This window comes from Primulina huaijiensis, unplaced genomic scaffold (genome assembly GCF_012295235.1).
Source record: "Primulina huaijiensis isolate GDHJ02 unplaced genomic scaffold, ASM1229523v2 scaffold25443, whole genome shotgun sequence".
Classification (NCBI taxonomy): Eukaryota; Viridiplantae; Streptophyta; class Magnoliopsida; order Lamiales; family Gesneriaceae; genus Primulina; species Primulina huaijiensis.
In genome coordinates this window covers 782,490-807,992 of record NW_027356198.1, presented here as the reverse complement: position 1 = coordinate 807,992, position 25,503 = coordinate 782,490, and the positions used below count along the sequence as shown (strand labels likewise).

The following is a 25,503-nucleotide window of genomic DNA, read 5'->3' as shown; positions in this document are numbered from 1 at the left end:
GTACCGACCCCAGCGATTTCCAAGGCATGATCATTTCACATGAATACCGATCCTCCTGAGACTGGTTCATAGTGATCAAACCATTCTCTCCGAGACGTCATGTGCCACGTCGCTCCTTAATCCATAATCCATGGGTCACAAAATTTGTGTCTGCTTTCTGCAACTGTTGCTGCTTCGCTGAATAATATTTCACCACTGCCTGAAGTACTGGCTACATTTCCTTGAGAACTCTTCTCGATACTTGTACACTCTTTCTTGAAGTGCTCTTTACCGTCACATTTAAAGCAGTAAATATTTTTCTTCTTACTTCTCGACTTTGATCTACCTCGTCTTTGGCTCCCACTGGAGTCACGGTCCATAAATCTTCCTCTTATCATCAGTAAAGTCTCTGCCTACTTCGATGTTACCAACCTATCTTCCTTATTCTTGCGCCGACTTTCTTTACCGAGAACCGCAGTTAAGACATCGTCGAATCTTAGAAAGCCCATAAGAATAATGTTGGTTATGTTGATGATAAGTTGATCATATGAATCTGGTAGACTTTGAAATAGAAGCTCTGCATGTTCATTTTCCCTTATTTTATGCCCCATAGAAGTGAGTTGGCAAATAGAGTATTTAGTATGTTGATATGATCGGTCATCGATGAGGATTCTGTCATCCGAAGAGTATAAAGCCTTCTCTTTAAGAAAGTCATGTTGTCTAGCGACTTGACCTCGTACATCTTTGTCAGAGTATCCCAGATAACTTTGGCTGTTTTTATCTCAGAGATACTTGACAAAACTTCGTCTGCTATAGCCAAGTGTAAATTGGCAACAGCGTTGTCATTCATCTCATTCCACTTTCCATCATCCGTAATTTTCACCGGTCTATCTCCAATAGCCGCCAAGCAATTCTCCTTTCTTAAAACTGCTTGTATCTTTATTTTCCACAGCATAGAATTGCTTCCGTTGAACTTTGCTATCTCGTACCTTCCCGCCATTATGTCTACAACAATTTTAGTAGACAGGACAAAATAATCCCGCCTTAAATAAAAAATCTCAAAAAATCTTTTCTGATGTGGTAGATCGGTCTAGGCTGCAACCACAGAGCATACTCAGAATTTTTAAAAAATTTTAAACCAAGGCTCTGATACCACTTGTTGGTCCCACTTGCGGTAATTTGAGATAATAAAACCCGAAAATAAAGAATAAACTGAACATCAAGATTTACGTGGAAAACCCCTAAAAATTATTAGGGTAAAAACCACGGGTAAGATGAAAAGAATTTCCACTATAATATTTTGTGGTGTACAACTTACTCACTGTGTTTACAAAGAGAACACATACTCTCTTAATACAGGAGAACAAACACCTCACAAATATTATAGAACTAAGCACTTAAATGCTTATAAGATGAGAGAAAACTCGAAGAAGGGATAATTTCATAATGAAAGGAGAGGCTCTATTTATAGAGCCTCTGTCAGTGTGAATACGCGTTAAAAACGCGTTATTTCCTTTTTGAACATTTCCTCGACCTTTCATTTTGTTCAACAAAGACAGCCCAACTACCATATTGAATGCTTCTGCCGACAGGTATGACCGACAAAGCTACATGTCAACAAATAATTATTTGGCGAAAAAGCAGTAGAACTTTCTTTGATTCTTTGACAGTCAGGAAAAACGGTCTCATTAACATCAGATATGTCTTGCTACCTTCAGTCGTCTTCCCAATGCATATTCATCACTATCTAAAAACGGTGGGACAACATTTCCAATATGCCAGTGCTTGAGAAGACTAGTGGCAAAAAATTTAAACTTGTCCAGAAAACCATGCACAAACATGTTCAGTCTGATTTTACGAAACAATGTCCATAGAAAGCAAAATCTCATATGTACTACCAGGAAGTGTTTGACTTTTAAAGGAGCATGACAGTAATTAGCAAATGAAAATATGTATGATACAATTTGATCCATTTGCCAGTAAGCCCTTAAGTCTTAGGTCTCTACAGGTATAAATAATACAAACAACGGATTAGCCATAATATAATATCAAATAAATACTGATCTATCTGATATGGATGGTCTTTTCATTATTAAATATAGTTTATTGGTTTACAAATGCGATTGAGTCTACATCAAATAAAGTGGAATATTTAAACAGACAGTTGGAGATTGAAGATCCCAATCCACCCCCAGTTGGTTATATTGATACCTTTTCATATGGAAGATCATGCAAATCTGCACTAGGTCGCCTGAGAATCCTCACACCTAATTAGGTTAATCTCATTCATCTCTTTTGAAATGAGATTTTTTAATACCTCTATGTTTCCACGAATTTTCTTCTGAATCATTATATAGGTCCACTTTGAACATGCATTTCAATGTATAAATGTTAAGATTATGACTTATACATAACTCACCCCCAAAAACTAGCTCAAGAAGGTAGTATTGTCTAATTCCATAGATGCAACTCCTAGAGATTTTATCTAACCGATGTAGAACAACTAACACACCTCCTCACATCTAGGAACGAACATTTAGATCGTGAAGTTTACAAGTGACCCAACTATTGGCAGAACGGGCGGCCTAACTATAGACAGAGTCCAACACAAAATTGTGGAACATGAGTTCTGATACCATGTTAAGATTGAAACTTTGATATAACTAAATCCCAAAAGTTTGCTCAAGGGGAAAGATTATCCAAGTCCATATATGCAAGTCTCGGGTATTTTATCCAATCGATATGGGACAACTAACACACCTCTCACGCCTATGAATGAATATTTGGAACGTGAAATTTACAAATGACAGAACTATGGGTAGTCCAACACACAACGATGAAACTTTAGCTCTAATACCATGTTACGATTGAGACTTGAATATAATTCAACCCTAAAAGCTAGCTCAAAAGGGGAAGATTGTCCAACTCCATATATGGAACTTCGAGAAACTCTATCCAACCAACGTGAGACATCTTAACACACTATATCACGCCCAAAAATCAACAAGTGAAGCGTGAAGACATTAACGAGTGACCCAACTATAGGCAGTCCAACACATAACGGTGAGTTTGAGTTCTGATGCTATGTTAAAATTGATAATTGAACCTAAATCAACCCAAAAAACTAGTCCAAAAGGGAGAATTGTCCAAATCTATATATAACTCCAATCGATTTTATCTGATCAATGTTTGACAACTAACAGTGAGAAAATTAATAATATGTGAACTATGGAATATCTGACGTCCTGACCAATATTATTACATCATACAACTTTTTCCCATCATTAGTACCTCTATGCTTGCATTAGATGCTCCATTGCCCACCAGCGGGTGATCTTCAATTGTATCTCTGACAGTAAGAAAACGCAGCGAAACTAATGTTGCAGTACTCTTAACAACAGAGTAATACAGACAGTGAGATTTTCAATTCTGACGGCACAAAGACATGTATTGGTTCTGGCCACTCAGGAAGCATCGCTTCAGGAAAGGCGGTCCATGTGAAGGATCTCTTCCTCGTCTGAGGTACTCCGAATGCACCAGCTTCAAGGATACCGAATCTTGCCTATCCATAAGCAACAAATACACATAAATACTCCAGCAGATATAATAAATAAAAAACCTTATTCTCCCAAAAAAATCCAACATCATGTACCTGATATCTCATCTCAGGAAGGGAAAGTAAAGTTAAGCGGAATGTCTGCCTTTGGTTGGAAGTCACAAAATTCCGCACATTCTCCCGAACGAAAAACTTTGGTAGATAGTAGCCAACGAAAAATAAAAATATTAAAATCATTTCACATTGAACTTTACTCCAAGTACTACGATTGAATCTATTCATTCAAGAAAAACTCTACAGGAGCAACTGTGTCCACTTTTAGCAATGTGGTTAATTCATTTAGTTTGGAAAATCTGAAAGCGGATTGTTTAAACAACAATGATAAGAGTAGATTGTTTAAGTTTTAACCAACCTAGCAAGGACATCTTCCATTTATAAAATCAACTTGCCCTGGCAGTGGGAGATTATCAACATCCTCTCGGTTCAATGATGCAACAAATTTAGTGTTCTCAGAGGTCAAAATGCAGTCATATGCATCACCACATTTCTGCATCACAGCCCGCATATAAATGGTTTCAATAAATATTCTTTTATGTTAATGGCATGTCCGAGATAGCAATGTGCAACACATCTGTCATATGTGTGTATGTGTGTAACTTATTGAAAACAACTTATAAGTTCTACGTGTTGTTTTAAGAGCTTATAAGTTGTGATATGTTGTTTTATAAATAAATTGTTAAAATGTTTGAATGAACTTATTTTAAACAACTTAAAATTTTAATGTGTTTTGTATTATAAGATTTTTTATTGTTAAAACTACCAAAAATAATATAATAATGTGAGTTAATGTAAGTAGTTATATATACATGAAAATACTTTTATAATTTTAATATTTAAAAAATATATTTATTTTATATTTATATTTAGAAAAATGTATGTTCTTTGGAGAAAGAATATTTAATGTTTTAATGTGTGTAAATAAAATATTGATTAAAAAATTGTAGTTGATAATTTATTTAATAAAATATTTATACTTTTGTTTTTATATAATAATAAAAAGATAGAATAAAACCATATTTTAAATTTGATTAAAAAAAATAAAATAAAATGAAGATTTGAGAAGATATGTAAGGATATTTCGGAGAAGTGAAATATAAAAATAAGATCTTTTTGAATAAATGTGGGATATCTCGATTTTTTAAAAACAACTTATAAGCTGTCAAACAACTTATTTTAACAACTTATAAGTTGTTCGTAATTTTTTTTATCAAACAAACTATGAGAGTTTGTAAGCTATGCAATTATTAATGAAAGCCTAAGGACGATTGAGTTTAGATGCATCTACATTAGCTTCATCATGCTCAATTGCCCATGTATTCAATTTCAGATTTTCTAAATAAAATTTCTAGTTTTTAGAATTTTTTTAATGACAATTTAGATACTAACTGAAATTTTTATTCTGTTTGTTTGGATTGGTTTTTGATAAAATTGATCAATTCATGTGATTTTTTTTAGAGTGGGTCTCATGTGAGACCGTCTCACACAAGTTTTTGCCTTTTTTTAATAAAAAAAACAAAGCCTGCAAAAAACCAATTCAACCAAATGGAATTAAATATTTCAGATTTTTTTGGGAAATAATTGAATTGTCAGAAAGTTTATTAAAACTTTAAGTTTTATTTAGAAAATATAAAATAAAACTTAATTCAATAAAAAAAAATTGAATTTTAATGCTCTCAAATGTTTAAATTTAGATAACTAATAAATAAAATGGTTACAAAAAAGGGAAGCGACTCTATATAATGGGATTTCCCTCTTTATTTGCTTCATCTGTAAATTTATTTATTTCCCTTCTTTCTATTTACTGCCAAGGGTTTCCGTCCCTCCGCCAACCGTTACTGATCGGATATACGCGCGCGAGATTGTCGAGGGTTTAACTGCTAAATGATTCGAAATCGGAGTCATTGTCGCGAGTAATCCTATTCAGCGGGGCATTTACTTCCGGCGAGGTATTTTTACTTTTGAGCCCTAAAGTTTGTGTACCGAGTACGGAGTGCAGTGTCCAATCTCTCTCTCTCTCTCTCTTTTTCGATACGAAGAAAACCGTAAAATGTGACCCATTTTTTCGAATATTGAGTTGGTTTGCTGATAATTAATATTTTATTGTTCTGGAGATATCTGTCTGTTTTTGATTTATATCATGACTCGATAGGAATCTTATACCTATAGGACTCTAACCACCACGATTCACCATCATTTCAAACTTTTAAATACCACCATATGTAGATAGACTCTCAATTATTTTATTGAAAAACTTCCACCATTGTTCTTGGTAAGTATATTATATATTCGGTAAGATTTTGTTGAGATTTTCATAATAATTTCAATTGATTTTATTCCCTATATTTGATTTGTTTCCTTGTAAAATTAGTTTTCTAAGCTTATATATAGTTCTTGTTTCCTTGAGTCATTTGTTTATCAATTCTATATGAAAAAACATCAATTTAATTTCTAATTGGCAAATACTTTCACCTGTTTGCATTTGAAGCTTAATGCTTAGGTATAACTGTCTTTCTTTTCACACCTCTTTGACATTTTGAATTTAAATCACTGTTAAATTTTTATTAGAATTTGTTTGAAGATGTTGTTAGGTTTAAAAGAAATGATATTATATTTGGTGTTCTTTACATCGAATGTCTAACGAGATCCATCGAATTGGAACCAAACCACAAGGTTCCCTTTATGTCCTGACTGGACTCCATTCGAACCCACCACCATTGGTGCAGAACTAATTTGTAATTAGTAAGTTAACCAATTCAGAATCAGAACCGATACAAACCCATTTAATTTTGGTGATTAAAAGGGTGCTTCCCAATCCAATTAGATGTTTGAATCTTAATCTTGACCCACCACTCTTCAATCGACTCTTCTAAATTATCAAAAATCCGTTTATTCCGCTCCACCCACGCTGTCCAACAAATGCAATGAACTATCACTGTCCAAAAAATTATACCCCTTCTGACAAGGTCACGTCTAAGATCTACAACAAATAGTTTGTCTGCAGATCTTGGAACTACCAAAACCAAACGTCCAAACCCATATCCTCCAAAGCTCTGAACCCAAGACACATCAATGACCAGAAAGAAAGACTCGTATAGAGATTTGACTGAAAATAAGCATGAAGGATCCCCGCCCCAGACCATCATCAGCTCCTCAACCAATCTGACCTTTTCTAAGGATCCTAACAACGAACTGAGCTCAAGCACTTCCTCATCCTATCCTTCCGAAAATGCAAAACCCAGGATAATGGAGACTAAGAGTATAAAATGAGAAATGAACTTACTATGAACCGATGATAGCTGAAATAAAATGGGATAGAGGCATAGTTGTCAATCGTGCATAGCGCCCCGTAGCGCAAAGGTTGCTATGCATAGTGAATAGCGTAGCGAGGGTTATTTGAAAGTAAAGCGCCACAAGTATATAAATATAATATATAGCATATAGTAACATCAATTCAAAACCTTAATTTCCAGCATAATATTCCTTCAAATTTAATTTTAAAAGACTAAAAACTGAAATTATTTTAAGTTTTTTCATTTAAATATCATAGAAGACACAAAAATAAAGCAAGAAATGCAGAAAAATATAATTTCCAGCAAAAACCTAACTAAGTACATGCCAAAAAAACCAAAATTAGAAAAAAAAAGGACATAAAATAAGCATGCAGCTTTGCTTTGCAATAGCACCGCTGTTTCAGCTATCGCGATTGTCGCTATAGTGCCAATAGCGAGGATAGCGATCGCTATTGCAAAGTCCATGGCGCGTAGCGGTCCGTAGCGACGTGGTGTCGCTTCGCCACGCTATTCACTATAGTGAAGGCTACGGGGGTTATTGACAACTATGGATAGAAGTCCTCAAAAGAAGTATCCCCCATCACCTATCTTCCCAAAGCTTGATTTTATTGCCCTATCTCGCCACTGCCCTCATTAAATGGTGACAATCCAGATAATTTCTCGAAATAAACTTCCAAGGACTCTAATAGTACCATTGTTTACTAAATCATCTCTCAACCATTATCATGTAACCCGTATTTACTCACAATGACCTTCCATAACTGTTCCTCCTCAATATTACACCTCCACAACCATTTCCCTTAGAAGGCCCTATTCCGCAGACAAATGTTACCAATATCCAAACCTTTTCTTTCTTTCGGTTTACAGACTTGTTCCGACACAACCATATGACAGTGTGAATCTCCATCAACCTTCCCATAGAAAATCCCTCACAGTCCTCTCCATATTCTTTGCTATACCCCTTGGGACCCTAAAAAGAGACATGAAGTACAATGACATCGCATTGAACACTGCAAAAATCAAAGTTAATCTTCCTCCTAGACAAAAACTCTTTCATCCAATTTGCTAGCTTCTTAGACATCTTTGATAAAACAGGTTCCCAGAATGACATTTTCATCGGGTTTCCGGCCAATGGAGTTCTGAAAATCCTTAGCCAACTATCACAACAATCTTCGATAATCTTAAACAAATCTATCGATCACAGGTTCCATGGAATTCCGAAAATCCTTACCCAACTATCACAACAGTCATACACTACCTTCTATTTATCTTCTGACTCCATCTTTCTAAGGACAAAGTAATTCTCTTTTCAAAGAAACATCTCCTCAACCTCATATAAAACGCGGAGTCCTCATTGTTCAGCCACCACACTGCATTATTGGCTTGAAATGGAAAAATTTCAATGCACCTTTTGACTGCCTCACCAAGAACAACCCGAATCAATTCCCAAGAGATATCGACATCCTACATAGTGATTGTAAGTGCTTCACTCCAGTCCTTATCCTTACCATTTAAAAATTTGACCTTATCTTCAAGAAAGGTAGATGCTTGCTTACTCACTCTGTGCACGATCAACTTTATCGTATGGCTGAGAAACTCGCTCTCGACGTATTTGCGTATTTACCAACACCTCTTTCTTCCCATACAGGGCTTTGGACAAATGATTAGCCAAACACTTCCACTCCCACATAGCAATACCTCTCGGCAGTATGGTACCCTACCTTTTACCTTTCTGAATGTATTTAGTCACTTCCAAAAAGCTACCTCGGTTACTGCGTTGATGCCCCTGAATCAGTTAAAAACCGGAAATGATTTAGTATTATTGATGTAATCCCGAAGCATCGAACACAACCATCGGATACTACCGATGCTTCCAACAAATAACTTGCATTCCTAGTTCTTTATCTAAGACAAATTGAAGTCCCCCCCACTACCCAGCCTGATTAGAAACAATTTCGGTTGGGCCGAGTCTAGGCCAAGTGAACCCGAGTAAGCAAAAGAGTAGAGAGGAAAAAAAGGGAAGATAACCAAGACAAGATGAAGATACGCCAACAAACAAAGAAAAGACGAATGACGAAAAAAAGAATACGGGCAGAAATTGGAAGATAAACGATTGAAACAACGAGAAACAATAAGGCTTGGATAAGTTAAAAACCAGAAACGACTAGGGATCAGACACTTGCCGGCAGCCAGCGAGGACCGACGGACCACGTGAAGGGAAAAGAAACTAAGCAGAAACAGAAAACGATCACCCTTTAACTAAACATCAGCAACCAGAAGACGACTGAGGGAAAAGAAGGCGGCGGTGACTGTCGACGACGACCGGCGAGGGTCAGAGACAGAGGATGAAGGCTTAGAAAGTTGAAGACTAGGCGGCTTTAGTCCGAACAGGAGGGAGATGCATTATAAAAAAACACTCTCTAGGGTTTCTAGACGACTAAGGGAAACAAAGGCGGCGGCAACTGCCAACGACGACCGGCGAGGGTCAGCGGTGGTCTGAGACAGAGGAAGGAGGCTAAGGGTCTAGGGAGTTCGCATGGTCTGCTCAGTGGAGTGACCTTATTAAATTCAATTTTGTTCTTTTAAGCACCCGTGGTAAATGGTAATGGGTATAAATATTCATATTTTATTGGGGTTACGTAGTGGATTGTATTAAAAAACAGTGTTAGAATCTTGTTTGAACAGTTCTAATCGGTGAGTTGGGCATGCTAGTTGGAGTATTGAAGTTGGTTGGTTAATTTGCTGAAGGAATGAATCATTCCATACATTTTGCCTACAAAACAACAAGAAGAAGCCTTTATCTCATGAAGTGGGTCGTCGTCCGCATGTTACCGGACTGGATTTAAGTTGTTCCGGATTATTAAGTAATGGAACCAAACCAATTCGATAACATACATAATTAAACTGGTTCCGTATTTACCGAATTGGGTATTTAATCCAATCCAAAACTGAGTAAAAAATTAAAGGGTTGCATCGGATTTGACCGGACTGTTGACCAAATTAAGAATGAGTAGGAGCGGTCCAACCACTTTTCTATTTTGCTTCCATTAAAGAGTATGTTCTTCTTCTGAAGTTCGAATTCTCTGATATAAGTTTAAATTTCTATGCTCTCCTCTGACTTTTTTAAATTACACGAGGTAAGTTGATGAATAAATCGTGCTGCAACCGGTCCGCTCCGAGCAATTGGATGACAGGAAAGTTGATGGTGCATTCTTAGCGCTGGAAAAGTTTATCCAAAGTTTATCGTACAATAGTCTTTCAAAGTTTATTATGTCGCCTTTTTTTATTCTTACTGGAAAAACTGTTTGACCCCTCACAATTTTTATATTTTTAAAGTAAACTTGTAATCCTTTCTTGGTTTGATAACTAACTCACATATGTTTCATTTCCTTTCCAGTCTCTGAAATGACCTCTACCGGTGTCAATTTAAGTAGCATCCACGGTCTTGGAGAGGTAGATGAGAAAGCTGTGAAGTTGGAGCAAAATTTGGTTAAAATATATTTGCACTCACAAGAGGATAGTAGGTTGGGTGCTTTAAATACTGAACATGATGCCTCACATATCTGGGATAAAGGGCTGTCTTCAATTGATGATTCGACGCTTTGCTCCAAATCATCAATAACTCCAGCACCCATCAGTAGGCAGTTTTGGAATGCTGGATACTATGACGAGACACATAATTCCAAGCCCACCTGTGGAGGTGTTGTGCTCTCACAAAACTGATGTTTCCCCTTTTTGTGATAAATGATCTTTGACATTCTAATTTTGATTTAGACACAAAACATTACCTTTGCTGTATCAGCTTTTAAATTTTGTACGTGGTTCAATCAATTTTCTTATTCTTGCCAACATTAATTGTTTTTCAACTCTTGGTAATCTTAAATTGTGCTCTTTGGTTATTAGCTGGAACAGCTTATCTTCGTATTCACCCCAAGTTTCTTCACTCAAATGCCACTTCGCATAAATGGGTGTTTGGTGGTATGCGCTACTTGTGCTGTTTCCCAGTTTGACTTGAAGATATCATATTGGATATGGCTTCAAGTATATATTTTCTTATGCCATTTTTACTTCTTCAATTTTTACAGCTATAGCAGAATTGGTCGATAATGCTGTTGATGAGGTGATATTTCATTAAACTTTTATCAGTTGTCTTCATTCTTCTTTTTACGTGTTTGCCTTGTAGCTCGGGGTGATGTGAAGATAAACCTTGAAGCTATGTTGTCAATGTGTGTCTCATTGCACTCTTATGAGCTTCAAGGTTTTGACGTTTGAATCTATGGTTTAATCTCAATAATCTGTCTAAGTTATGACGAGGTTATATTGTTCCTTCCCTGCCATGGAGACGTATGGATTTTATTTGAATAAAAAATTGCCTTGGTGTGCAATCTCCTTTATTTAGCGAAGTGAGGATGACAAGTATCTGAAGGTGACAATGATTACATTTGCTGTTCTTGTATTTAGTCTCTTAGTGATAAAAATCAAAGTATTTAGTCTCTTAGTGATAAAAATCAAATGTACTTCGCATTGACGGGGATCGGGGATGAGTTTGATTTCCGGATAAATTAGGATATCTTTGAGGGATGCAGGTTGCAAGTTTATGGCAAATTTTACTTCTTGTTTGTATGAGTGATTATGCTAAAGCTGGTTTGGTATTCATGTTTTGTCTCATCAACTGGTAGACACGCAATGGGGCCACCTTTATCGTCATAGATAAAACTTCAAACCCAAGGGATGGGACACCAGCATTGCTCATTCAAGGTACTTATTTTTCCTTTCATCAAATAATATGATATAAATCTTTGTCCATTGGTTATGCTTCTAATTAACAATCCGTGATTGATAAAATAAATTAAAGTCACATAATTGTAAACCGTGATGATTTTTCTTTTAGATGATGGTGGTGGAATGGGCCCAGAAGCAATACGCCGTTGCATGAGTTTCGGTTTTTCAGATAAGAAGTCAAAAACCACTATTGGACAGTGTAAGCATGAAAAATATCGTTTATTATCTATTTGGCTCCTGAAAAGAAGTTGACTTCTAGCCTTTCAGATGGAAATGGATTTAAGACCAGTTCAATGAGACTTGGCGCTGATGTTGTTGTCTTCAGTCGCCACAAGGACAGGTTCGTTCTTTTTCTGGTTTTTTGGTTATAATACATATCTATTTATTTGTGAGCTCTCATTAGTTTGCATTCTGTGTCATAATCTACTGTGACGTACTTGAGGTATTCATATATGATATTATGATACATATCTATTTATTTGTGAGTTCTCAATTAGTTTGCATTCTGTGTGATGTTCTATTGAGACGCACTTCAGGTATTTGTATTTGCTTGAAATGCTTCTGATTGTCTCTACTCTCTTATATGTTAAAATAATGGATTAAGTACCTATAGATTTAGGGTATGAATTCTTTGAAAAACTGATGAATTGTGCTTGTGCGGGTGAACGAGCCACAGAAATATGAAACTGCCTTTTTGGAGGCATCAACTGTGGGGATCTTTGTGAGGAGGTTATTGGAATGGAGTTAGACAAATGTTATTTACTGTGATGTATTGGGGCTGTTTTTGAAAATAGAAATAAATCAGGGGTTGATCGTAGTTATTAGGCACAAGGTGTGCTTCTAGGCTCAAGACATGAGAAAGATCGGCATTTGTGTCTAGACATACTGAGGACAACTCGTCAACTCCCCTTTTTTTCCAATTCCAATATGCAAATGATCTAGCAAGTTTTCCAAATTTTGAATTGCGATCTTGATTCGTTAACTTTTAACAATTAGGTGGGTCGATTTTCTTATTAAATTTATATTTCTTTTCTCAATCCTAATTTGACCTTATTTATATGTATAACCTTCCTTATCTGTGACCAGGAATTCGACACAAAGTGTTGGTCTTCTATCATATACATTTTTAATGCAAACACGGCATGACAGAATAGTGGTTCCCATGGTGAGGTTTTGTCCTGGTCTAATTTTGTAGGCAAATTGTATTAGTTCACAGTTTCGGTTCTTTTTAATCCCAACCGGCAGTTGAACTGGTGAATAGAAAATTGAATATATTTTTCTCTATATATCTGTTTTTAATTTTTAGAATTTTTCTTTATGAGCAAATTTTCACCTGCGTTTTGGTGAAATCATTTCACGTGCATGACCACCTGTTTGTTGGTTGGAATGTTTGACAGGGGACAAGTCCTTTAATCTGAAATAATGAAAAAAAGAAAGTCCAGGCCTTTACCTCGTTTACTCTTTTTTCATTTTAGCATTCTTGAGAAATTTGGCAGAGGTTTTATTTCCCATATCTTTGGCGTGGTGCTTGGATAGTAGTAGCCTTTGGAAGTTACATGACCGGTAATGATTATGATGTGCAATGTGTTGTCCTGTAGTTGTTGGAAAAATGGACACAAAAAATTGATGAGAAATTTGTTTATTTATTGTTTTGACCTGTGCAGTTATACGGTGATCTGGAAAATCGAGGAAAAAGTTTTTGAGAAAATGTTTAGGCTGACAGATTTTCACAATAACTACTGAAATAAAAATTGTTACAAGATCATAACCAAATAGAGTCTTTGGTATTCCAAAAGTTCGTAGAACAGGGATGGGTGAACTTCTATATTGTGAATCATAAATGGATTTATATCCTCTAAGTTAGCGATTCCTTCTCACTTGGTTCTGCTGAGAGACACTTCTGTTAAAACTCTTTAACATACATTTTACTGTGATGTACCTTTATGACACGGAGTAGCCAGCTCAGCTTCATGCTTATTTTTTAAAATTTCTTCAGATGCTAAAGTCAATTTTTTGCTGTGAAGTCATAGTAGGTGTATCCTTGATATTAAGTTCATGAATTATTGCCTAATCTTGTGGTTTTATTCTTCTTGTTTCTGAGTAATCAAAATTAACATTATTATTCCCATCGAGGAAAGTTTTTTTTAATTTTTTTCTTATAGTAATACATGCTGGATATGCCTAAAAGGTCTCAGCATCCATTTACATTTGTGCAGGTTGATTATCAATTTGACACCCAAAATGACACGTGGAATTCATTACACAATGAACAACGTCATGAGAATAATCTTTCCATTTTGTTGCAGTGGTCTCCATTTTCCACAGAAGCTGAACTTCTGAAGCAAGTACGCGTAGCTTTCACGGGGCTAGTCTCCTTTTGTCACTCTCAAGTTATATTATCCTCTCATAACCATGATTTGGAATCTTTCATTTTTTCTCTGTTGAACAGTGTGATGATGTTGGTCCTCATGGCACCAGGATAATAATCTACAATCTATGGCGTGACAATCAAGGAAAAATGGAGCTCAATTTTGAGTCTGATCCGGAGGTTTATGTTTACTCTGAAATAATGACAATCATATGTTGTGCTTCAACCAATTGGGGTTTTTTCCCCTCTTTATGGGTGGTCATATTTTGTGAGTTTAATGTTGATCTTTACCGTATTCGATGCTATCAGGACATTTGCGTATCTGTGAAGGAAACCGATACCGCAAGAGTGAATTCTCGGATGGCATTAAGTGAACAGCATCTTGCTAATCGTCTTCGCTGTTCACTCCGGGTATGTTTGGGCATTGTGAAATATTTTACTCTTTGTAACATGTTGATAACATGGCATAACCTATTAATGCTTTGTTATTTTGATCTTTGTAATGTGTCGATAGCATGGCATGACCTAATTAATTCTTTGTTTTCTCACCCCTACAGGCATATTTATCAATCTTATACTTGAGAATTCCACAGAACTTCTTCATATTATTGCGTCGACGGGTTGTTATTTATCACAGCATTGCTAATGATCTCAAATTTCCTGAGTTCATATTGTATAAGCCACAGAATGTGGAGGTTGGGAAAACTTTCATTGTACTCATGAATTTGCATGACATGTTACCAGCATATTGCGGACTGAAAATTATCATGTCTACGTTAATACCCATATGCGTTAGTGCAGTTCATTGAAACAACTGCCCACAACCTTTCTGGTTGCTGTTGGACTTTGATGTCATTAAACTTGATGAGACAACAATTCTTCGTTTTATGACTGCAGGGTCAGGTTGTTACGACAGTTGGGTTTCTAAAGGAAGCTCCGAATGTGAATATCCATGGCTTCAATGTGTACCACAAGAATAGATTGATACTGGTAAATATATTTCCATTAATTACATTTTGTTATTTGCCAGTTATATAATACAGTGTAGAGGACTCCTGGTCTGCCTTGTGAAAAGAACCTTTTTGGAGAATGAACTGTGTTTTTTTACTTTTGAATGCTTGATTGGTAATATTTTGTCACATGACACTTTTATGTTGCTCATTAATTTTGTGTTATAATTCTGAAAGCTAGTCGTCATAACAGACTAAGATCCAGTAAGTTGGCTATAGTGAACGCAGAGCAATATCAAATTCCAGATATGATTCTTTCTGATGAAATGAACGCATGTTAGCTAACATACTTGACAATTTTGTGTGTGTGTGTGTGTGTGTGTGTGTGCTGATGCTTTTGTTCGTATTTTTTGAACATGTTCAAAAAATGAAAAAATTTATGTAGCTAGAAAAATCAACCAGACACGTGCAAAACAATGAAGATATAATGGTATTGTTTTAGTTGTTTACTTTTGCACGCATCTTTCTTATGCATGGCATATTGTTTGCTTTTGCAGCCATTTTGGCATGTTGTAAGCTATGCTTGTAGCAGAGGCAGAGGTGTTGTGGGTAAGTGTTTTGTATCCTGTTACTTCTTGCCATATTAGACCTTATTGGGCATGGTGTCTTGTAACCTGACTTGCTATAGGGTATGGCAGGTGTTTTGGAAGCGAATTTTATCGAGCCAACTCACAATAAACAAGAATTTGAGCGAACTCCAGTTTTCCAAAAGCTCGAATCTCGCTTGAAAGATATGACTCAGGAATATTGGTAAATGATTTGCTTGAGAAAAACTTGGAGGAGGAATTGTTTTATTAGATAGTATTATTGGCTTTCAAATTATCTTCATCACTTGAGAACAAAACTAGTTGAGAAGTATATGAACATCTGCTACTTTTTCACAAATAACGTGATTCTTCAAGAAAAGAAACATGTTCTCCTGTTTGTCTCTGTTATCCATACTTCTTGTGATTTACAGTGGTTGTATCTGCATCTTGAAGAATTCAAGATTTGGTCGTTAATGTTGCTTACAGGAGAAAGATGAGATTCATTTGGGCTTATGAACATTCTTGAAGTTTGACAGGGATTATCATTGTGGACTTGTCGGTTACCAACCTAAGAAACAACCCCGTCCAGCGATTGCACAGTTTTCTTCTGATTCGACACAAGATCGTGGCACATATCAACCTATTTTGTTGGGTAAAGATTCCGTGGTGGCTGCTGGTGCAAAATTTTCTGTAGCTGCTGGACATGAAGTAAATGCCTCTTTGAATCGAATGGCACCAAATCGTGGTATCTTTAATCAAAACTCAAAAAAGTTTAGAACTCAATAAATGCTGATGCTCGATCTTGAGGGGAGAGGCAGAAATACTCTGCAGATCTTTATTCTTGTACCTAACTTGATGATGTTTTACATTTTGATCGACAGGAGTAGCTCTAAAAAGGAAAGACAATGATCACGTGGTTGAATCTGCAAGGGAAAAAAAGATGGCTGTGAAAGGGCCCCGAACAGCTTCTGTTGTGCATGGTCAAGGTGTACGGGTATGCGCGTGCGTTGAATGATTTTAGTAATTTATGGGCATTATAGAAAAACCTGGATGTTATTGTGCGTTCCTAATAATTTCAGAAATTCAATAAAATACTCCTTTCAGAAGAATTCTGAAATATGGTTCTACATACACCATCCATGACTAGTGTTCCTACACACATGCTCTGAAAATCATAACCAATATGCAATGAAAATGCATACCTTATGTTGACTATGTGGAAAGTCTTCTTATCATAATTCTCTTGGTTAATACTGTGAAGATGAATTTGATCCACACTCTTGTATCTGCATTGAGATTTTATGACAAATGTGCCTAGAATTTTTGGTTATAGATTTTGACTCAACATTCTCTTCAATCACATATTAAACTTGGTATGGTTTATCGCACAATTCTTTGCATGAGGTTTGATGGCTCTCTTAGTCTATGTTTATTTAACATAATTTGAAACCCGTAGAAAACATAATTGTTGTCACGCCCTGGGGCAGCAGTCGGCCCCATAGAAACTACTTGGTATCCATCCTCGCTTTACGAAGATGGTCAACTCAAGTTGCTATATGAGTGTATTGTAAACCCTTATAAAGCATTTTAAACTTTCATTTTCTACCATTGTGAGACAAGGGATATCACAATATCCTCGTTGCGGCCTGTCTCTCGATCCACAAGTGACGGGAATCTAGAGGTGGATTCTACAAGTTCAAGAGAGGCCTCCAGCACTTTGCCCTGTAGGTTCAACAGATGGCCCCACCCGCGTAACACTTTACCCATCTTATTTCTCGTTGTTCCTTCTAGTGACCGTTTCAGATACCATTATGTTACGTCTCGGGGTGCGACTGCACAATAGGTCTCAATAGAAACTAATTCCTATCCGTCATCGTTTTACGAAAATGACTAATCCAAGTTGGCATATGAGTCTATTGTAAGCCCTTAATCCCTTATAAAATATTTTAAACTTTCATTTTTATCGACGTGGGACACGGTATTACAACTGTAGTATACTATCGTGCTTGGCTCATAGTTGATGGTTATTTGGGAGAAAGGCTGATTGTGGTGGAAAACAATTTTCAAATTTTATGTGAAAATATATCAGTTGTAACCTATGGCCGTCACTTTATTTACTTAATTGAGACTTTAATATCATGTCTAATCTGGTTGTATATTTAGAGACCTATGCCAGAGACCATTTCGGGTTGGATCCAGTCAATGAAAATCACAACCCTTTGAAACTGTGCTCTACCCCCTTTTTTTTAAATGAAATTCCGCTTATACAAGCCAAGTCCCCCTTTTTTTTTATTCAACTTTGAACCTTCTCTGTTGTTATGTATCTGTCTTTTCATTGTGCCATCAAATTGATCTCTCTTAACTTTTTTCCTTGAACAAAAATATTAGCTTAATGAGATATGCCCTGGTGTGTTGGATACTTGGATTAATGACAGCTTGAATTATTCAGCCTCTTTTACATAATTCATCTGTTACTTTTCATATTTTTCCATGTGGAAATCTGTGGCCGACTTTGACCTTCTTTTTTGTATCATTCTGTTGCTCCTGCAAACATTTTGGAACCCCAGGAAGCCGTAAGCATAATTCAAGAAAATCAAAAGCGCCATGCTCAGTAAGTATAAACGTTGTTTTCATTGCTTTAATGAAATACTTAGGAATGACCTCACTAAGCTTAACACCAAGAGGCAAAGTGAATCAACCACAATCTACTGGGACCGTGGATCTATGATTTACACTCTTAGTCCTTATTCTTGTATCTTTTCTTTAAAATAACAGATGTGAAGAATATAAGAAGACTGAGGAAGAACTCAATTTCACGGTAAGCCGAACCACTGTGCGTTCTTTGGTTTAACCTACATTGCCGCTTTTTTCTCTCTTGTTTGTGGGGATTGGCACACATCTAGCAGAATATTCAGTAGGATTTTTCAATCAATGGGTTTCAATTGCTCTTGAGCCCCCTATATTGAAGTTTAAGTAACGTAGTGATATGGGGCATGAAGTCCCAAATGACATAATTTACACGAAATGTGCCGTGTATGCAAAAGCGAAACCAATCTGTAGCGTAGACTCCAACATTCAAAATGACTGCTCCTAATGACTATCGAATGATTGAGCAAATGTTAGGTCGTTTGCTTTGCTCTTAACTTGTAAAATGTGTTGGTCCATATTTTTCTTTTTCTTAATTATATCATATTGTGTTTATTTCATTACTGGTGAAAACTAAAATCTTTTGAGTGCGCGATACGAATGCAGATAACACGTCTTAGGGAAGAGATACAAGAAGCAAAAAGGGAGTATGCACGGTTGCTGCTTGAATCAAAGTTTTTGGACAGGGTTAAAAGGGGAAATAGTCGCGAGTAACATAGATCAACCTCTTTTTTATTAGAAATTTTTTCTTTCCTATTTTTTTTCAATCTCTCCGTGTTACCTTTGTAAATTTTGTTTACATTATTTCTTGGTCATCTACTGCTGCAATTTTCAAAATAAGCATAAAAATAAATAAGTTTTCCCGTCACACTTGTCTGATTATTTCATCAAAAAAAACTTCCCTTCTGGTTTTGCGAAGAAATATCACGATCCCAAACTACGTGCATATGCAAACCTAAATTCTTGGTTCATAAGGAAGCCTGTAAGTCATCATTAAAAACTCAAGTGTCCTCTTTAACACCTTGGTAGGTCAAATGAAGTATGCGTGCAGGCTGTTTTTATGAAAATTTGGTGGTTGCCCTGAAAAGAAATGGAAAAATTGGGTAAATATCACTTTCATCCTCGAGATTTGAAACTAGCGTCAAATTCATTCTTGATCTTTTAATTTATTTCAGTGTTATTCTTTTTCTCTCTTTGGGGTTACAAATCCGGCCAATTAACTCCACTTTTTGAGTTTTTAAAATTAAATATAATAATTAATTCCAATGTTTACTTAAAAAAATTGAATTTAGCTATTGCAAAAATTCAAATATTTGTTGTCAATTTATACAAGTACAAACTTGTATACTTAAATTAAAATTATGTGGATCATCACTTTTAAGAGAAAAGGTTAAATGAAGAATATTTTAAAAAGTCGAACAAGTGTAATTATAAATTGCACAAAACTTAATTGTCATCATGTGCTAAATTAGTAAAATAATAAAATTTAAAATATATATCCAAAAAATTGTTAGTGTCAGAAAAGTTGAACAAAGATAGAATTATACATGCCTAAGCCAATTGTCACTTATATATATCTCTTGAAAACTTAAGATAGTCAAAATTGACCTTTTTTAGTCTCTCTCCCGACTCTCTCTCGTTCGCCACGTATTCACGACCCCGCCTCTGCTTGTCTGATTGCCTTCCACCGCTACATGAGATTAGTAGCGCAGTCTTATTATAGTTCTCTTGTATGAATATCGAAACCTCGTACAGCATATTTGGGTCTCCAGCAACATGGCTGATCATAGTTCTTCTGCTCAAACCTCCGACACGTGAGTTTTTCTTTTTCATTTTAACCTCATTTTGCAAAAGCCCATGTTGATGTTTTGTTAGTTGCTCGCTCATATTTCCTTTTGTTGAGGTTCTGTTGGTTAATTTTGATGTTCAAAGGTTGTCTTTTCCTTCTTTTTTCCTGTTGGTTTGATGTGGTGATATTGGATTACTTGTTCCCCACTGCCTTTTATGTCGCTGTTTGAGGATGTCACGGTTGAATTATGGAACTTGACTTTTTCGCCACGGCACATATTCTTCGGGAATTTGCAATTTTTTTTTTCTTCGGGAAGCAGCAAGAGGGGCTCTAATATTATTATTTAAATTAACTTTTTGCTTTTACTGGAAAGAAATACTGTTGTTTTTGGATGAATGAATAATATATCTCGTGAGATATTAGAGGGCTTGGTTGATGATACCATATGGTCACTCATGTCAGATAAATCATGATCACTCGTTCATATATTATGGTTGAATGAGTGATCATGCACGTGTCATGTTTTTAGTCGAAAATGACACTACCATTGTGGATAACATGAATAAAAGCATATTATAGTTCGGCATACTTTTTGGATTAAATCGATGTGTTTTGGGAATATCTACATATTTAATAAAGAGTCCGCTTTCCAAAATTTGTGAGAGTGCATTTCAAGTGAGGTTTCATGATACCAAATACATTTGATTGTTTGATGGATTTGCATGGACAGTCATCCTTTGTTGATTTAGTTGTATCTTGATGCTTCTTTCAGATCCATTTTCCGAGCCTTTTTCCAACTCAAATCTGTTCTTCCAAATCAAGTCATTCCCTCCAAATGCAATCTTAGATAATTTTTATTTTATTTAAATGGGGGCGAAATAGTTGCAATCAGAGATACGGCTGAGGAGTTTGAGGAATGTGGTACATCATATGAGAAAGAGGAGAGAGTCATCCCAAACCTAGCGAAATTTTTTTAGATTTTATTCATAAGTTTTTGAAAATAATTTTGGTGGCCTCTAGCATACATCAACCAACCCCTCATCTAAAATGTCGGGTTTCCACTAACTCTAAGAAAAGGTCTGATTTTCCGGGCCACATTTGCAGAATAGTTGAGCACTTTTCCATTTAATGACAGTAGTACGTTATTTGTCTTGTTTCAGTTGAGTTTCGTGGCATTTATTTGGTTACTTGTTGATTAGATAAATTTGCTTTCCTTCATAAGTTTCTTGTGCAAGTTTTCAGTCAATCTTCTGAAAGTTTTTTTTGTGTATAGTTTTTTCTTTAAAATGGAAAGCTACCTTTGAATTGAAAAATCCAGGAAAAGTAACAAAAAAGACTATTCTACTGCAATATTGGAACGGAAAAAGTCTCCTAATCGCCTTCTTGTAGAGGAGTCCATTAACGATGACAACTCTGTGGTCTCAATGCATCCGGGTAGAATGGAAATGCTTCAACTCTTTCGAGGAGACACTATATTAATAAGGGTGAACGTAGTTTCTTTTTGCATTTTATGCTAAGCCTTCCTTCTACCTGGAGTTTCTTTATTATGTATGTGTTGTACAGGGGAAGAAACGAAAGGACACCATTTGCGTTGTTCTTGCGGACGAGCTATGTGATGAGACAAAAATACAAATGAACAAAGTCGTCCGAGCAAACTTGAGGGTACGCCTTACTGATATGGTATCCGTACACCAATGTGCAGATGTCAAGTATGGAACCCGTGTTCATATCCTTCCCATGGATGACTCAGTTGAGGGTCTCGCAGGAAACTTGTTTGATGTGTACTTAAAACGTAAGGATATCATCTTCTTCTCATCCCTTCTTGAAGTGTGGATGTTATGGTCGTATTTGGGTGGGCTTGAATTTAACTCAAACTTAACTCAATTTTGTAATATGTCAATGATAGTGTTGATATAAATAGTGTGGAAGTAATTAAAATCTGTTGCAAAATGGTGCTAAATATGTTTTGAATTTGTTGAATAGATGACAAGTGAATAGTGATCAAATTTTGCTAAATGAATAGCAGACTTGCATTAGTAGAATTAGAGTTTGAATTAGTGTTGTTAATTGTCAACTATTTGGCTGCTTAATGGCTACATGGAGCCTTCATTTCTATCAATGCAGTCATCTTGAAAAATCAATATAAAATCTTCATTGTTGAAAATATACGCATATTGAATCTAGCCGTATTTACTATCGCAACCTACCCCGAAAACCAACAAATTCAAAAGGGGAAAAAGGTTAGTAGTGTTTTTGAAACGTTTGTTTGGGTATATATTTTGAGGTATGTGAGAAGTAATACAGTGATACATTGTTAAATAAGTGTCGAGGAAAATGTTAAATTACGTGATAATTATATCTTAATTTGAACTGTGAGCTGATTGTTCTATTAGAGTTTTTGAAGTAAATATTAAGAATTTTTTTAATTGAGTATGCCAAACAATCTGAGCTATATGACTGAACATTTATCTTCCCAAATGGTCAGCCTACTTCATGGATGCATATCGTCCCGTGAGGAAAGGTGACCTCTTTCAGGTCAGAGGCGGCATGCGAAGTGTTGAATTCAAGGTGGTTGAGGTAGATCCTGGTGAGTACTGTGTTGTTGCGCCTGATACTGCAATCTTCTGCGAGGGTGAACCGATCAAGCGAGAAGACGAGGAGAGATTGAATGAAGTTGGTTATGATGATGTTGGTGGTGTGAGAAAGCAAATGGCTCAAATACGTGAGCTAGTCGAGCTTCCTTTGAGACATCCACAGCTCTTCAAGGCGATTGGTGTGAAGCCACCTAAAGGTATTTTACTCTATGGACCTCCTGGATCAGGAAAAACTTTAATTGCAAGAGCAGTAGCGAATGAGACGGGTGCATTTTTCTTCTTAATTAATGGGCCAGAAATAATGTCGAAATTGGCCGGAGAAAGTGAAAGTAACTTGAGGAAAGCATTTGAGGAAGCAGAGAAGAATGCACCTTCCATCATCTTTATCGACGAGCTAGATTCTATTGCTCCAAAGAGAGAAAAAACACATGGTGAAGTAGAAAGGCGTATCGTATCCCAGCTTCTTACATTGATGGATGGCCTCAAGACTCGGTCTCATGTCATTGTCATGGGAGCTACAAATAGACAAAATAGTATTGATCCTGCTCTAAGGAGATTTGGGAGATTCGATCGGGAAATCGACATCGGTGTGCCAGATGAAGTTGGGAGGTTAGAAGTCCTCCGAATTCATACAAAAAATATGAAGCTTGCTGATGATGTGAGTTAATTTACTTATTAACTTATTTTTATTCCTTTTATACTCATTTTGAGATGTGCCATCAATAATTTAACTGTAACAAACCCCTCCTGCAACTAAAATAAAAGAGCATACATATAGATATGATGTCCACCTGGTTGAAATATACAGGTCGATCTTGAAAGAGTGGCGAAAGATAGCCACGGTTATGTTGGTGCTGATCTTGCTGCCCTTTGCACCGAAGCTGCTCTTCAGTGTATCCGAGAGAAAATGGACATAATTGATTTGGAGGATGAGTCAGTTGATGCTGAAGTTTTGAATTCAATGGCTGTGAGCAATGAACACTTTATAACAGCATTGGGTGCCTCGAATCCATCAGCTTTGCGTGAAACAGTACGCAAATTCCTTAAAATATTAGCTATCCAATCTGCAAGTTTATCATCATCGGATGCTTCTCTGAATGCTATCGTTGTACTTTACTTAAAAATTGAGAGAGTCGATATAATGTTCTTGGTTGGCAGGTTGTTGAGGTTCCTAATGTATCGTGGGAAGATATCGGTGGGTTGGATAACGTCAAACGAGAGCTCCAAGAGGTATCATGTCAATCTTTAAGCTTTTATTGCCAAATATGTTGGTTTCTAGCCGTATGCTTCAAGATTCATCCTTTCCTGCCTACCATCATCATCTGTTAGTGGATTTTGGGCTCCCAAAAATCATCATCTCTACGTTTGAACAGACTGTCCAGTATCCTGTGGAACATCCCGAAAAATTTGAGAAATTTGGCATGTCACCCTCTAAAGGGGTTCTCTTCTACGGACCTCCCGGATGTGGAAAAACTCTGCTAGCAAAAGCCATTGCTAACGAATGCCAGGCCAATTTTATAAGCGTAAAAGGACCCGAGTTGCTGACTATGTGGTTCGGAGAAAGTGAGGCAAATGTTCGAGAGATATTTGACAAGTCTAGACAATCTGCGCCATGTGTGCTTTTCTTCGACGAACTTGACTCAATTGCTACGCAGGTACCACTTGATCTGTTTTTCTTTACATGCATCGGATTATAGAACTTATTAATAACTAACATGCTGCTCCTTAAACTTCAGCGCGGAAATTCGGTTGGAGATGCTGGTGGTGCAGCTGATAGAGTTCTTAACCAGCTGCTGACGGAAATGGATGGAATGACAGCAAAAAAGACGGTTTTTATCATAGGGGCGACTAATAGGCCGGATATCATTGACCCGGCATTGCTCAGGCCCGGACGTCTGGACCAGTTGATCTATATCCCCCTTCCCGATGAAAATTCTCGCCTTCAAATTTTCAAGGCATGCTTGCGGAAGTCCCCAGTGTCCAGGGACATTGATTTATCAGCTCTTGCGAGACACACGCACGGGTTCAGTGGTGCAGATATTACGGAAATATGTCAACGTGCTTGCAAGTATGCTATTCGAGAAAATATTGAAAAGGTAAACTATATTATTTCTTGGCATCTCATTGCCTGCCAACTGTTAGAGCTATCTTCAAATACTTGCACCAATATTGATATATATATTTGATGAAATACGTGTACTCTTTGTTCGTATTATTATATTTTTTGTTGCTCATACATCGCATGCATTTGCCAATCCAGGATATAGAGAGAGAAAGGAAGAAGCACGAAAACCCTGAAGCAATGGAAGAAGATGACGCAGATGATGTTTCTGAGATAAGAGCGGCACACTTTGAAGAGTCAATGAAGTACGCACGCAGGAGCGTGAGTGATGCAGACATCAGAAAGTATCAGCTCTTCGCTCAGACATTGCAGCAGTCACGTGGGTTAGGGTCTGAGTTTCGGTTCGCAGACCGTTCTGAGACTGCTGGTGGTGCCAGGGGTTCGGACCCTTTCTCGGCAGCCACGACAACCGTAGGGAATGACGAGGATTTGTACAGCTGAGCTTGGTGATGTTCGAGTATGGTTTTTTTTTCCTGCTGACAAAGCTTGCAACTTGTACTATATTCCTGGAATTTTTGTACATTTTGAAGTGATTTTGTGTTGATGTTCTCCTTATTTGCTCTTTTTCCCAGTTTTCAGCCGGACAAATCGATTCTAAGACATAGTAATAAATACATATAGAATTGCGAAATTCATTCGGATTTTGGTAAAAATTAAAAAAATTGTTACGAAGAATCTTGTTTTTTTATATAATAAATGGGAATCGTTTGGCTTATTTGCAAATCTAAATTTGAATTTTTCTCTTAATGCACCGCTTGACTCGTGGAATGTGACAGATAA

The 25,503-nt window shown here is 36.5% G+C and overlaps 2 protein-coding genes and 1 pseudogene across 7 annotated transcripts; 2 read left to right on the top strand and 1 right to left on the bottom strand.

The window, feature by feature from the left end:
• Positions 1-2,090: 2,090 nt before the first annotated feature.
• On the bottom strand, positions 2,091-8,575 carry LOC140967596 (DNA (cytosine-5)-methyltransferase 1A-like; annotated as a pseudogene).
• Positions 5,335-19,086, top strand: LOC140967493 (protein MICRORCHIDIA 6-like). Of its 6 annotated transcripts, XM_073428035.1 has the most exons (20): positions 5,340-5,541; positions 10,283-10,585; positions 10,789-10,863; positions 10,971-11,005; positions 11,565-11,643; positions 11,777-11,866; positions 11,935-12,007; positions 12,754-12,832; positions 13,884-14,012; positions 14,117-14,215; positions 14,345-14,446; positions 14,593-14,730; positions 14,933-15,025; positions 15,543-15,594; positions 15,684-15,795; positions 16,109-16,317; positions 16,454-16,566; positions 18,140-18,183; positions 18,348-18,390; positions 18,825-19,086. In XM_073428035.1, exons 2-20 carry the CDS (start codon positions 10,291-10,293, stop codon positions 18,930-18,932), a joined length of 1,968 nt encoding a protein of 655 aa, XP_073284136.1. In that variant the 5' UTR covers positions 5,340-5,541; positions 10,283-10,290; the 3' UTR covers positions 18,933-19,086. The 6 variants fall into 6 exon arrangements, 3 of the variants coding, with proteins under 3 accessions (XP_073284138.1, XP_073284136.1, XP_073284137.1); XR_012173588.1 differs by lacking the exon at positions 18,825-19,086 and having other exon boundaries at positions 5,337-5,541; positions 16,101-16,317; XM_073428037.1 differs by lacking the exon at positions 14,593-14,730 and having other exon boundaries at positions 5,339-5,541.
• A 755-nt stretch (positions 19,087-19,841) lies between these two features.
• LOC140967625 (cell division cycle protein 48 homolog) lies at positions 19,842-25,278 on the top strand. The gene is made up of 9 exons (XM_073428243.1): positions 19,842-20,032; positions 21,326-21,491; positions 21,571-21,799; positions 22,493-23,259; positions 23,410-23,631; positions 23,760-23,831; positions 23,975-24,256; positions 24,338-24,697; positions 24,862-25,278. The coding sequence occupies exons 1-9, from the start codon at positions 19,995-19,997 to the stop codon at positions 25,162-25,164; spliced, it is 2,439 nt and encodes an 812-aa protein (XP_073284344.1). The 5' UTR covers positions 19,842-19,994; the 3' UTR covers positions 25,165-25,278.
• The last annotated feature ends 225 nt before the right edge of the window (positions 25,279-25,503 follow it).